The sequence below is a fragment of the Equus asinus genome, chromosome 1 (assembly GCF_041296235.1).
Source record: "Equus asinus isolate D_3611 breed Donkey chromosome 1, EquAss-T2T_v2, whole genome shotgun sequence".
Lineage (NCBI taxonomy): Eukaryota > Metazoa > Chordata > Mammalia > Perissodactyla > Equidae > Equus > Equus asinus.
The window spans coordinates 189,643,085-189,658,281 of NC_091790.1; the positions used below are offsets into that span (position 1 = coordinate 189,643,085).

At 37.8% G+C, this 15,197-nt stretch overlaps 1 protein-coding gene across 1 annotated transcript in view; it reads left to right on the forward strand.

Annotated features, from left to right (window-relative positions):
- NUP205 (nucleoporin 205) overlaps nt 1–14,959 on the forward strand; it is an 82,324-nt gene extending 67,365 nt beyond the window's left edge. The window contains exons 37-43 of the mRNA XM_014839353.3: nt 1,616–1,744; nt 1,958–2,084; nt 9,763–9,929; nt 11,461–11,584; nt 12,011–12,139; nt 12,701–12,774; nt 14,601–14,959. Of these exons, the coding sequence (XP_014694839.1) occupies nt 1,616–1,744; nt 1,958–2,084; nt 9,763–9,929; nt 11,461–11,584; nt 12,011–12,139; nt 12,701–12,774; nt 14,601–14,753 (903 nt within the window). The 3' untranslated portion in view covers nt 14,754–14,959. The remainder of the gene's footprint in view (nt 1–1,615; nt 1,745–1,957; nt 2,085–9,762; nt 9,930–11,460; nt 11,585–12,010; nt 12,140–12,700; nt 12,775–14,600) is intronic.
- The last annotated feature ends 238 nt before the right edge of the window (nt 14,960–15,197 follow it).

A 15,197-nucleotide genomic window follows, 5' to 3' on the forward strand; every position in this document is an offset into this window, starting at 1 on the left:
TTCTGTGCAACATTATGTTTTCCCTAGAGTAAATAATTGTTTCTTTTTTTATTTGCTTTGTTTTTATGTACTTATTTCTTAAGTTATTCCCAAACTCTCCTCCCATTCTATATTCTCCTTTCAGTATATTCAAACATGATAGATAGCTTATCAATTAGATATTTTATTATAGTCTTTCTCGGAGCCTCTGGCCTTCTTTGATCTGAACATCTTTACTTTTTATTGGCTGCAGAGTAATTATATTCTAGAATTTATATTTCATTGTTTTGGATACAGTAATTTACTTAACCAATCTTCTTTTCATGTATTGTTTTTTAAGTTTTCAAAAGAAAAATTCTGCAATCAGCATTTTTGTGCACAGATTTTTCACCCATAGGTGAAATAACACAGCTGGGCCTGAGGCATACACATTGTACATTGGAGTCACTGGCAGGCAGCACTCCAGAAAGGGCTGCACTCTCTCCAGTACAACCCAGAGACTCCTTTTTTTCCCTCAGTCTTTTAACTTTTTTCATTAGTAGAGAGGTATTTTTGATGGATCTTTCATAAGATGACCTCTGGAAATGTTTTAATCTATCTATTTTATCTGTAAGAGTGACAAACAGCCTGTTAATAAGTTTTAAAAATAGATACAACTATTTTGGCAAAAGAAGTTTATATTATAGGCTCCTTAATATATTTTGCCTTATCCAAACTTACTACTTAAACTAATGTCAGTTTAAATAGGATATTATATATTAGTATGTGTAATACTAATTTTTAAAATACTTGTTTTTATTGTTCACTTACTATGTGCAGAACACTATACTAAGCACTTTAAATACAATTCAGTGTCTTAGGTAATCGTGACCACAATCTTGTAAGGTAGAATTACTATTATCACTCTAGAAATGTGAAAACAGAGGCTTGAAGAAGTTAAGTAACTTGTTCTAGGTCACAGAGCAAGAAGTCATGTACCTGCGATGGAAACCCACATCACTGCTTCCAAACCCATGTACTAACCACCAGATATACTGCCAATTTTGAAAAGCTTGTCCTTTTTCTCTGAGAACTTTAGGAAAAATTGTATTTTCAGGTGAAAAGTAGCAACATTTCAAGCAGATGACATTTGCATTTTACCTGCCAAAGCTACCTGTGTGTTCCCAACCCCTTTATGAAGTCCCCAAGAGCAGCCACAGGAGTAACAGCCTTTAAATTTGAGCCTTAGAAGACAGAATTATCATGCACCTTGCTTGTTACTAACCATCTCCTATTTGCCATCTCATTTTGCTTTTCACTGTTTATCAACTTGTGTTTATTTAATGGGTATCTACCAAAGAATTATTTGATGTGGTAGTAGAGAAAATTTGTTGGCAAACATAGATTATAGTGGGGATTAATTGCTGAAAATTGACATTCTTTTAATGAGTTGACTGCCAAGCAAATACGTTTGCAAAAAGGTGAATTTTAATAGTGCTAACTTTAGTTGATTCGGTTGGATGTAAGAAATCAGACACTTTAAAGAGTGATTCCACTCCCCACTGAGTTTTTTCTTTTTTATATCCCTCAAGAAAGAGAGGGCACTAATTTTAAACATATCCAACTACATATGAACAAATATCTTTTTCTTTCTTAGCGCCAGTGCTTAGGGTTACTAAGTCGCTTTGGTGGCTCCGACAGACTACGTCAGTTTAAATTTCAAGATGATAATGTGGAGGGAGATAAAGTGAGCAAGAAAGATGAGATTGAATTGGCTATGCAACAGGTAAGAGGAGTGAGAATTATGTAACTATTCTTTAAGATTTCACTGTTTTTGGAAATATTTGGTAACAGATGTGAGTAGTTTTACAAATTGATTTCTAACTGTTGTAATTTTACAAATTGATCTCTAATTTTGTTCTCCTTCAAATCTGGATTTCCATGATATTAGGGCATTTGGAAAGCTAATACTTTTGTTGCTGCTATTTTTCCATTGTAGATTTGTGCCAACGTCATGGAATATTGCCAGTCACTCATGTTACAGAGTTCCCCTACCTTTCAGCATGCTGTGTGTCTCTTTACCCCTAGCCTGTCAGAAACCATTAATAGAGATGGCCCCCGGCAAGGTGAGCCTACTCTTTCTTTTTGTATTTGAGGAATTTAGTTGCTGTGATTATGACAAGCTCTAGTTGGCTCCAGTAAGATGCAGTTTTTTCTTTACAAGCAATTAATGGAAAAAATTTTAAATGATTTTAAGAAGGAGTGATGAGGAGGTACTCTTGTCAGATCTGTAGATAAGCTGGAGAGCTCAAGAGAATAGAGAAGTTCAAGATTTTCTGAGGATAAATCTAGAAGAGCCTTGTGGGGAGAGTATAGTTTTGATTAGTACTTGAGATCCCAAAGAAAGGATCTAGTATTAGAGAGTAAGCTAGTTGGGTGAAAAATATGAAAATATAACAGACGGTTTGTATGTTAAATCATGTTAAGCTGAATACAGTGTCTAAACTGGGTTTTGTGTCAAAGCTCCAAATTTCTATAACATAGCAATGTAAAATTTAGATACTGAGTAAGCTGACATAACCTGTGATTTCCTAATGGCACAGTAGGGAAGATTTGGAATATGAGGCAGGGTTATGGATTGATAAAAGCTGTTAGCCCATTGAACACCTAAAAGACAAAGCCCATTTCAGGTCTTGGTGGTGGGAATGGAATGGAATGGAATGGAAGTCTTTTGTTTGAAATTCTGAAAATCATTTTGTCACATTGCATCCTCTCTAAGATCTTATTTTCCCTGAAAATTGCTTGATCACAAAAAATACATATTTAATAGAATGATATTATAAAAAAATATTAGTTTAACAACATATAACTTCTATCTTATATAAATTGTGCTAAGGACTCTACTTGTCTAATTCTATTATAAAATCCTAGCTAGTAGGATTAAAAAACTTTATTGAGGTATTATTTATATACAACAAGATTCACCCATTTTAGGCATACAGTCTCAATAATTTTGGTAATTATATATAGTATATAATTAACACCACAATCAAAATACAGAATAATTCCTTTCTTAAAAGTTTCTTCTTGCCCGTTTGCATTTGATTGTTTCCTTCGACCCCTGACCCAGGCATCTGCTCTTCTGCTTTCTGTCAATCGTTTTGCCTTTTACAGAATTTTATATAAATAGAATCATACGGTACATAGTCTTTGTGTTTTGACTTTTTTTACTTAGCTCAGTGCTTTTGATATTCGTTCATGTTGTATGTATCACTATTTTCTTCCTTTTTATTGCTGAACAGTATTCCATAGTTAAAATATACCACAATTTATCTATTCACTAGTTGAAAGACATTTGGGTTATTTCCAGTTTTTTGGCTATTATGAATAGTGCTGCTACAAATATTTGCATATGGAAATTTGTGTAGGCCTATGTTTTCATCTCTTGAGTCGATACCTAGGAATGGAATTCCTGGGTTGTAAGATATGTTTAACTTTATAAGATGCTGCCATTCTGTTTTACAAAGTGACAATTATTTTGCATTTCCACCTGCCATGTATAATGTTCTAGTATAATGTATAATGTTCCAGTTGATCCACTTCCCTACCAGTGCTTATAATGTCAGTCTTTTTAAACGTTTGCCATTCTAGTGGGCGTGTTCTTATATTCCATTGTGGTTTTAATTTGCATTTCCTTGATTACTAGTGGTGAGCCTATGTCCAGTTCTAGCACCATTTGTTGAAACGACTCTTTGTCTGTTTGAATTACCTTGAGAACTTTTGTCAAAAATCAATCGACCACAGGAGCCGGCCCAGTAGCGTAGCAGTTAAGTTCGCGTGTTCTGCGTCGGTGGCCCAGGGTTCACCGGTTCGGATCCCGGGTGTGAACCTATGCACTGCTTGTCAAGCCATGCTGTGGAAGGCATCCCACATATAGAGTAGAGCAAGATGGGCACGGATGTTAGCTCAGGGCCAGTCTTCCTCAGCAGAAAGAGGAAGAGAAATCTTCCTTAAAAAAAGATCAATTGATCACATAAGTTGGGGTTTATTTTTAGATTCTCAGTTCTGTTCCATTGATCTGTTGTGTCTGTTTTTTCTCTAATACCACACTGTCTTTCTATGGTCTATACTCTCTATCTTCCATGGCTTTACAGTAAGTCTTGAAATCAGGTACTGTAAATCCTCCAACTTTGTTCTTCTTTTTCAAAATGTTGTCTGCTTACGGATTCCCTGGTTTATCTTTTTCCATCCATTTACTTTCATGGTATCCACGTCTTTGTTTAAAGTGCATCTCTTCTACACAGCAGAGTTGGGTCTTTTTTTCTTTTTAAATCTGTTTTGACTATCGCTGTCTTGTAGTGGAATGTTTAGTCCTTTAATCTTTAATATAATTATTGGTATGGTTGGATTTAAGTCTATTGTTTAATTATTTTCTATCTATTGTTGTTTTCTGACTGCCTTTTCTGGGTTTTTTGTTTTTCCTTTTCTCCTTTCCTGTTTTTTTGTTGTTGTTGTTGTTTTTGCTGAGGAAGATTAGCCCTGAGCTAACATCTGTTGACAATCCTTCTCTTTTTCTGCTTGAGGAAGATTAGCCCTGAGCTAACATCAATGGCAGTCTTCCTCCACTTTATATGTGGGTTGCCACCACAGCATGGCTGACGAGTGGTGTAGGTCTGTGCTTGGGATCCAAACCCATGAACCCAGGCTACTGAAGTGGAGCATGCCAAACTTAACCACTATGCCATGGGGCCAGCCCCCTTTCCTGCTTTTTAAAAAATTGTATCTTATAGAATTTAATTTTCCCGTTGGGTTTTTAGCTATACTTCTTTGAATTTTTTTTGGAGGTGCCATAATTTTTTATGGAGGTGCCATAATTTTTTAAAGGCTATTTATTGTTAATATTGTACCACTTCATGTAAAATTTAGACCTCTTGTAACTGTATAGGTCCATATTCTACCCCCTTTCCTTTATAATTGTTACATGTATTTCATCTATATGCATTATAAATCCCATTAGAGGATACTGTAATTCTTACTTTAAACATTTTAATAGTTTATAAAGAAACTAAGAACAAAAAGGTAAAAAGTAAAATAATCTTTAGCATTTATCCAGATATTAACCACATTTGATGCTCTTCATTCTTTCCTGGTTATTGGAGTTTCCATCTGGTATTGTTTTTCTTCAGGCCAAAAATTTCTTATAGTACACATCTGCTGTGATGAATTCTCTTCGATTTCTTTTATTAAAAAATGTCTTGATGTTGTCTTCATTTTGCAGAAGAATTTTGCTGAATATGGAATTCTGAGTTGGCAGTTTTTTACTTTCTGTACTTTAAAGGTATTTCTGTACTTTGTTTTGGCTTCCGTGATTTCTAATGAGCAGTGGCCATTGATGGCAGTGTTGTTCCCCTATATGTCAAGTGTTGTTTCTCTCTTGCTGCTCTTAAGACATGTGCTCTATCTTCCAGCAGTTTGACTTTTATGCCTTGGTGTGAGCTTCTTTGTTTTTATTCTTTTTGGTGTTTGTTGAACAACTTGTATCTATAAATTTCTTTGCTTTAGCAATTTTGGGAAGAATTTGTCCATTTTCTCTTGAAATATTTCTCAGCCCTGTTCTCTCCAAACATGTATTATAGACTGTTTGATGCTGTATAATATGTCCCTGAGACTCTGTTCATTTTTTTTCAATCTTTTTTCTCTCTGTTCTTTTCCTTGAATATTTTCAGTTGATCCATCTTCAAGTTCACTTATTCTTTCCTCAATAAACTCCATTGGCTGTTAAGTATATCTAGTGAACTTTTTATTTCAAAAGCTGTATTTTTCAGTTCTAGAATTTCCATTTGGTTCTTTTATATCATTTCTATTTTCTCTCTGAGATTTCCTGTGGTTTTTATTGATTATGAGCATATCTTGTTTTCCCTAAATTAGAATAGTTATAATAGTTACTTTAAAACCCTCATTCACTAGTTTCCAACATCTGGTTCATCTGTGATTATTCATGGTTGATTTTCTTGTCTCTTGAGAATGTGTTCCATTTTCTTAGTTGTTTATATGTTGGGTAATTTTAAATTGTATACTGACATTATGAAGTTGCAAAGTTTCTAGATTCTGTTATTTTTTCTTTTCCCCTATGAGTGGTATTTCCTTCATTTTAGCTGGCAATTCCCTTGGCTGTATTTGAACTGTGAACACTGATCCTGAGGTAGCAGGTGCTGTCTCAGTTTAAGTCTTTTGCCTTTAGCTGAGCTGTTTTGAGTGTGTTCCATGCATACCTGGTTCAGGGCTCAGTCAGTGATGTGGGTAGCCTTGGGGATCCCCTCTCTAGCTCTTCCAAGATTCCCCCAACTTTTTCAGCAGTCATGGTTTCCCAGCTTCCTAGCTTCTTTTTTGGTTTCGCAGGCTTGAATAACTGCTTTTTCCATCAGCACTCCTGCCCTGCACTGTGGTGCTTGTGCTACTGCCAGCTCTACTTAGCCCCAGGCTGAAGGCCGTGGAGATGGGAACTTACTCATGCAGTTGTATAGGTTCTGTCTGCCCTCCTCCCCACCAGTGTCTCTCTGCTTCTCTTCACTCTCTGGTGCTTCAGGCAGTTATTTTCTGTATTATAGCTAGGTGTTTTAGTTGTCTGCTATGGGCAGGAGGTGGGGAATGGGCTGTTGTCTGATACGGTTTTAGTTTGTCATACTTGGAAGCAGAAGTCCTTAATAGCTAATAAGATACCTTTACGTAAAGATACCTTTCACTTAGTGATTCATTTGGAGTAGTCTTACTTAGGTGAGGGTACGTCTTAAAGAAATTGAAGAAGTAGCTATGAAGATTTATAGTGGATCCTAGTGGAGCCGGCCTGGTGGTGCAGCAGTTAAGATCGCACATTCCACTTTGGCAGCCCGGGGTTCACCATTTCAGATCCTGGGTGCGGACATGTGCACCGCTTGTCAATCCATGCCATGGCAGGCGTCCTGCATATAAGTAGAGGAAGACGGGCACGGATGTTAGCTCAGGGCCAGTCTTCCTCAAAAAGAAACAAAAGAGGATGATTAGCAGCAGATGTTGGCTCAGAGCTAATCTTCCTCAAAAAAAAAAAGACTTATAGTCTGTGGGGTAAATGCTTAAGTCATTTAGATTGGAGATATAAAACAATTCCTTTGACTTAATAAACAAGTTAATTTTACATAGTTCTAGCTTTCTCCTATATTCGAAAAGTTTGCTGCCAGGAAGATCACTAGAATAAAAAGATGCTACTATGGGAAGATTTCAACCCCTGCCTGCCCTTGCCAGCACAAGGGGAAAGTTACCTTTCTAGTCCAGGTAGCTTGGCAAATGTGAAAAGAGTTCATCTTCACTTTGGAAGGGTATGGAATGATTGGGAATCCTACCCAAAGACCCCTTTTCATTCAGAACAGTGGTTTTCCTGTCACCTGATAGCGACATTTAACCTAATCTGTCTCCTCTCTATCTGGCAGTTGTAAATGAATGTGAATCTGTTTATTAATCCCTGTAGATCTATAGCTTGATGGAGACCTCTAACTCTGCCTCAAGAAGACAATCTTGGGGCCGGCCCCGTGGCGCAGCAGTTAAGTTCGCACGCTCCGCGTCTCAGCGGCCGGGGGTTCGCTGGTTCAGATCCCGGGTGCGGACGTGGCACTGCTTGGCATGCCATGCTGTGGTAGGCGTCCCACATATAAAGTAGAGGAAGATGGGCACAGATGTTAGCTCAGGGCCAGGCTTCCTCAGCAAAAGGAGGAGGACTGGCAATAGTTAGCTCATCTTCCTCAAAAAAAAAAAAAAAGACAATCTTTTTCTAACCCCTTGAATATAACTTTTAAAAACAAATTTAACCTGAACATAAGATTTTCAAACCAAATTGTAATTTCGTCATGTATTCTTCAAAAACATTAATCATATGCTAATAATATATCCCTAGTAATTATTAAAATTTCATTTAGTTCTCATTTTGAGCCAATCTTTCGCATACCATATGATCTTTAATACTTAAAGGTGAACTTTATGAAGCCTTATAAATTGATCTTTATCTCTCATCAGACTTTTCAAAGAGTTAATAAGCATATTTTCCTCTGCCAATTCTAGGCATAAGAGTTAGTAGCTATGTGGTAGTTTCGAGAATACTTAGTTTTAAAGAGGCAATTTGACCTAGTGGTTAAGACCACAGACTGTTGATGAATTGCCTAGATTTTAGAGCCAGTTCTACAAGTGACTATTGGTATGACTTCAGAAAAATTACTTACCCTCTTTGTGCCTCAGTTTCCCTATCTGTAAAGTGGAAGTCATAACCAACTCTCCTCCAATGAATTAATGTAAGGGTTAAATGTGTTAATATATGTCAAGTGCCTTAGAACAATGCCTGGCACTTAGCACTACCTAAATGTTAGCTATTATTATTTCCATTATTGCTATTGTTATTGCTGTTATCATTTAGTATATTTACATTACTTGTGATCCAGGGACCCTTTCCTATAGCACTTCTAGTGCCTAGACCTCGTGATCTTTCCTGCAGAATCTGTTTCTGTAGTCGAATTTCTCAGGAGCCATCCTCATCTGATGTCTAAGTCTGGAGCTTCAGAACTAATATTTTCTAGACTTGAGCAAGTTAGTGTTTGAGAACTCCTGAAATGCTTTGGAGTATTCTCAGCATTAAGTTATCCTCTTTGTGAATATCTTCCTCCTAGTAGGTATCACACAAATGTGATCTGGGGACCAGGGTACCTAAGTTCACTAGGAGAAGTCTCTCTATAATGACCTATATCGTTGAGACTGTCACATCTTCACTGAAGACTGGAAAGGGAAACCTGGCAATTCAGATGAGTCTGAGGTATCCTGGTTGGTGGCAACATCCACTGACAGGGGCCTGCTCTCTCTCTTCCCCTCCACATGAAGATCTGTGAGATCTGACTTTGGAGCAAGGGTAAGGGAGATGGTAGTGAAAGAAGCAAATGCAGATCTCTCCTTCAGTATTCATGGAAGTTGGCCATGAAAGAAAGATTATTTTAAGTTGAACTTGAAATTACTTAGGTATTTCTGAAGAAATCCCTCAGTCGTAAGAGGAAATTGCTCTATTTGCACTATACAAACTTATCTCTGGAATGGTAGTGTTATTATTTTCTAGTTGTTCTTCCCTCTGCGGATAACTTCTCCAACATCCCACTGTCCTTTGCACCTTCACCAGAAGGTAGTCAAGTAAAAGGCAGACCATTTTGTTTTGCTACCCAAGTGGAGTTACTGTGGTAAAAGACTTATTAAAGTTCAAATCCACTTATATTTTTTAATATTTAAGTTCGCGTTCTCCTTATCTCTTTGGAAGAATGACTTTGAGCTGGGAATTTAGCAACCAGAAAGATGCAGACTGTAAATGAGTCCATATGACTAGAGCTGTAGGGTGAGGCAGGAATTTTTCACCTGGGATCAGGAAACTGCATACTTGTATAAATGGCTTCTGTATGTGTGAATATTGGTGGTGGTGGGGGGATACGGGTGTAAAGGTTGATAACTAACATAGAGTTCTCAAGAGGTCTTCACCCAATAAAGGGTAAGCTCTGTGTATGTCCATCAGCCAAATTTTCTTATTCTTTTAAGGTCTCCAGCTTACCTACATACCTGATACAGTATGTACAGTAGCTCCTAACCACTCTTGAACTGTCAGTGATATTTGAAAGTAGTCTTGGGTTGGTTTTAATAATAGTTTACATGCCCTTACATTCCTGGGCGTTCCTTGTTTTAAAACAGGTCATTTGAAATTCATATAAAATGCTTCTAAGTGGAACATTGTTTTTTATCATCAACTGTTAGATACCCAAGCTCCAGTAGTTCCGTATTGGCGCCTGCCTGGTTTGGGCATTATCATCTACCTGCTGAAACAGAGTGCTAATGATTTCTTCAGCTATTATGACAGTCATCGACGGAGTGTCAATAAGCTACAGAATGTGGAGCAGCTTCCACCAGATGAGATAAAAGAGGTATGACTCTTACAATGATCTGTGGAGACTTTTGAAAAGCCATTACTTGTACTAATAAGGGGCAGGGTACTGGTGTCAGACTTGTGAGTAAAGATGATGTATGCAGTGAGACAAAAAGAATTAAAATGATTCTTCTCTGCGGCTTGAAGAAGAGTCCCTCACCTTAGCACCACACCTCATAAACATAGAAACTCTTGAATGAGAGACAGTGAAGTTGCACCATTCAAGAAAACCACGTGCCGTTCAGTAGCACAGCAGCTGGCCTTTGAGTAGTTTTGGTAATTTATACTCTAGACTCGGTGGTAAGAAACTTAGGTTTCTATTGCAGATGCTTATTCAGTAAAAGCAATTCCATAGGTAAGATGTCTCTGTGCCTTCAGCATCTTCACTGTTTAGTGAATTTTTCAGACAAACGGGATGGTGTATCAGACTTGACTGCCTGCTCTCAATGACCCAGAATCATTCCCTGGCATTTATTGTAGCTAGAGATACTGAGTTGCCAGGCTTGCCTCCCAAGGAGTCTGCTTTCTTTCCCGTTTGGCACTGTTAGGCATCTCTTGGCCAGTGCTGAAGTTTCTTGGTGTCCTGTGGCAGCCTGGATGTTGAACCATTTTGCCATTCCTGGTTCGCACCAGCTGTCCTGAAAAACTCCATGTCACTCTTAAGAGTAGTCAAAGCCCACTCCCTCTTGCCACTCTTCTGATATCACAGGGAGCATTTATTGAGCGTTTATGATCTGCCAGCCCCTGAGCCACAAGTTCTACCTGAATACGTGAGACACATGTTGTTGCTACTCCCATTTCCCAGATGAGGAAGCTGAGACACTGAAAGTTGAATAACTTACCCAAAGCCACGCAGCCAGCAAGCACAGTACAGGTTGGGGCAGGAGTTGTTGGCTGGGTTCAGGTAATCCCTGAAACTGTGTGGTTTACACCTGGCAGCCCTTCCCCCTCTCAATGCTAATGCTCGCAAGGGGAACTGTAGCATCACGGTAAAATATGTGGCACTCCACCAGCCCCAACCCAGTGTCCGAATTTTCAGTTGAACCACTGTGCTTATCAGTATGCCAAATAGAAGAGTGAGTGGGGTGGTTCTGGTTGATGATCCTATTGTTTATGCTCTAGCAGTCTACTTCACGTTTTCTTCAGAAGATACGTGACAGCTGTTACAGAAATTCTCTATGGCATTGCTACACCTACTGATTGAAAAAACCTGTTTTGTTTTAACTTGACAGGAAATTCAGGGTTGCTTGGCCTATCAGCAGATTGGAAATATCTGTTTCAGGGGCAGGACTTTTTCAGAAAGCAGCAGATGAATATTCATTTGTGAATTCAACTGCTTCTTTGGCTCTTGTTTTTTTAAGTCGCTAGTGTCCTAACTAGATAATAAGTCTTGTCTGCAAAGATGTTTCAACTTATCTGAATGTTTTTCACAGTACTTATCACAAGCAACCTGTTTTATAGTAGATTTTCATTAAACTTTTGTTAGAATTTATGTCGTTCTTAATACTGTGTTTGTTTCTTTTTCTTAGTTGTGTCAGTCTGTGATGCCTGCTGGTGTTGATAAAATCTCCACTGCCCAGAAGTATGTTCTAGCAAGAAGGCGTTTGGTGAAATTGATCAATAATCGAGCTAAACTGCTCTCCCTCTGTTCTTGTATCCTTACTGAAATCATAGGGGGACTTGAATGGTGACCTTTAAGAAAATCTTCAAATGTAGGAACTGTTTACTTATTCTCACCTTATTTGGACTTCAGAACCATATGGAAAGGGCCATAATTACTGTAAATGCCTGATGTATTTCCAAATTAAAATTTTTTTTCTTACCTTTTAGAGTAGCTAGTAATCTCTGTCTGGGCAGGAGATCCTTATCTCACATACTCCGCAGCCCCCACCTCCTTCCTCTCTGCACACCTTGCTGCTTTTTGGGGAGACGCCGTCAGTGCAGTCTTACCCTGTCTGTTAGACTGAGGCCATGGGTACATCACTCAGTACTTGCAGTCCTTTTTTCTCCTCAGAAACTAGTTTGTAAAAAAAACATGTGATGACATTGTTTTCCTTTAATCTGAGCCTTTATCTGTAGTTATCATAGAGACCTGCCTATTTATTCTTTGGCGCCATTTGGAGTACTACTTGTTACATTGTACACCCACGGATTCTCAAGATTCCTTATTTGCCTCCAGGACCTTATTTAAAAGCAGAAGACTACAAGGTAACCTTTATTCTGAAAATTAGTAAACCATAAATGCCTATAGATTTTAGCCCCTTGAAAAACAGTTACATTTTAATTTATTTTTTATGTTTCCATGTAACTAAGAGTGAATTAGGTAATTGAGAGCTGTTTAGTTACTAGACGTAGCTATTTTTTATATTTTACCTCTGTCCCTGGGAAATTATGGGCAGCATAAGAGCTTCTTGGAGGCTGCTCCTCAGCTTCTTGCAGGTTGCTGACCCAGCTCCAGAGCTCCAGAGTCCCCTGGTCACAGATAATTTTCCAGAAGAATGGAAGCAGGTCAGCCTAGGCCATGTTTCTTGTTGCTGGTCTGAGCCTCTAACTGATGAGCATGTATTGGAACCCTCAGCGGGGAAGAAACAGAAGAAAAGCGTGAGAACCCTGGCCTAGAACAGGGAAATGCTTCCCAGGGGCTTGCGTTTACTGAAAGTTAAAATAGAGTTCTCAATCTTGACCCATGTTTTTCATTGTCATCAGCTTCTTCCACCATATAGTAGAAATGTACTTGCAAAGCTGGTTTGACTGTGTCTTTATTTCTAGATTCCTTTGCTTCAGAAACCAATCTGGATTTTAGAAGTGGACTGACTGTGGTAAGCCAACATGACATAGACCAGGTAAGGTTCTGTTGTCATTCTCTTTTTTTTCTTTTTGAAGGGAAAAGGAAAAGCCTAATATATTAGCAAGATTATAGTTTTCACAGTTGCATACAAAGACTTCATTTGAATTCTGGCATAGCCACCTAACAGATACGTGACTTTGAACAACTTACTTAACTTCTGAGCCTTCATTTTCTCGTAAGAAATAGGAATGATAATTCAACCTCAAAGAGTTCCGTTAGAATTAAATGAGGTTTCATATGCGAGGCTCGTAGGGTAGTGCCTAGAATATAGTTCAGTAGTTGGTAAGCATTATGACCTGGAAACTCCTAATTTCTTTTGATTAACTTTGTAGAATTTTTAGGCTCAAAGTATCACTCAACACTTAATTTTTCAGAAAATAACTTAATGGAGAGATCGTAAGTAGCCATTAACAATTCCACTGTAGTAGAGTATAATATCGTACAGCATTATGTACTTAGTAACAATTTGATCAGTAGTATTGGAATGAATGAAGCACATTCCAAAAACAATTAAAATGGAAACCTCATATGAAACTAATAGCAAAGTCTTAGAAACAAAGTAGTTACCAGGGTGTATGATATTAGGGAAAATGAATTAGAGCTAGCTCAGCTACTAGACATCTGACTGTCCATGCCGTGATTTGACAAAGTCTCTGCTCTTCCCTCATCCCTCTTGGTCACTGCCTTTCTTAAAGCTGAAGGTTGGGCCTTATCCGGGAAAGAGAGGTGCAGTTACAGCATCCTCTAGACCACACTTAGCCAGACATCATAGATGCCAGACTCTTATCCCAGCCCTGACTACACTTGCCCCTTAGTGACTTTGTAGCAGGAATTCATTTTTTGGCTAGACTTGTTTAGAGAAGCTAATGTTAAGTGAGGCCATGTGCATAATTAGCCAAAAAAAACATCTTCCAGAAGATGTCTAAAAAATATATGTTGGGGCTGGCCCAGTGGCATAGTGGTTAAGTTCGCACACTCCACTTCAGGCATCCCAGGATTCACAGGTTCAGATCCCGGCTGTGGACCTACACACTGCTCATCAAGCCATGCTGTGGCAGCATCCCACATACAAAAGGTAGAGGAAGATTAGCACAGATGTTAGCTCAGCAACAATCTTCCTCACCAAAAACATTAATAATAACTAAATAAATATATGTGGACTTAATGACCATTTCTGTTTCATTAGACTGGTCTGTTATAAAGTTAGAAGAAGTACAAGATTAATAAATAATTTTCTCACTCAGTGCTCTGATTTTAATGCAAAACTGAAGGCAGGTAGGTTCACTAATTTTTTCTTAATTTTAGTGTTTCAGTATACTAAAACGATCCATCTGAAATGACATATGCATTCTAAAATACATATGAATTCTAAAGTGTGTACCGGGTTCCCTCCTCGCATTTATATTTTTTGAAAGTAAAAGCATGCAAACGTTTTTTTTTTTTTTAATTGAAAAATGAAGTAAAAGCATCTTTCCAATTTGTCCTTTGTTTCTTTCCCCAAAGGCACCCACTCTTAACTTCTTGCATGGCCCTTCAGGCCCATTTTGTATATGTCCATGTATCAGCAGCAGCAGCAGCAGCAGCAGTTATTGCTATTTAAAAACAAATTTAAATTTTTATACATTTATATAAGAAAGGAATGGGAAAAGCAGTATCATACCAATAAACTCTAGGGTGGAAAAAGTGAATGTTTAGTTAATTTGGTATGTGAGAAAGGACCACATAACAAAAATTCAAAGGTATTTTAAATTGGAAGACAGAATAAAAGAAATATTTGAGACTGCAGTTTTAATAATGAAATGTCATCTGTGTTACCTCTAGCTTCAGGCTGACGCCATCAACGCTTTTGGAGAATCACTACAAAAGAAACTTCTGGACATTGAAGGATTATATTCAAAAGTTCGATCTCGCTATAGTTTCATACAAGCTCTTGTCAGACGTATCCGAGGCTTACTGAGGATATCACGGAACTGAGAGCCTGTGCTAATATTCTTCTAGGGAAGAGATGAATTGGGGAAAACTGTCTCCGTTTTATAGATTAGTTTGTTTCTAAATTATGACCAAAAAATATTTTGCTATTTCTTTCTTTATATATGGACATCTTTTCTGTAAACTTCTGTGCCTGATTTTATCCTCACTAGTGAAAAATAAATGCTTTTTAAAAAAACAAACAAAACAAATGTATGACGGGTCTTTTGAAATTTTACCTAGAAAATGATCATTATTGGGAATCCAACAAACAAACCTTCCACAGTCACTGGTGGTTTTCCCCCAAGGATATTACTGTGAATGCTAAATTAAAGGCATAATCGGGAAAGTCTTAATTTTTTCTCCCTTTGTACCTACACTACACTTCCGTGATATTGAGTGTTACTCCGTGGGGTAGAGTGGATAATAAACTATACTCATGCCCTTTAA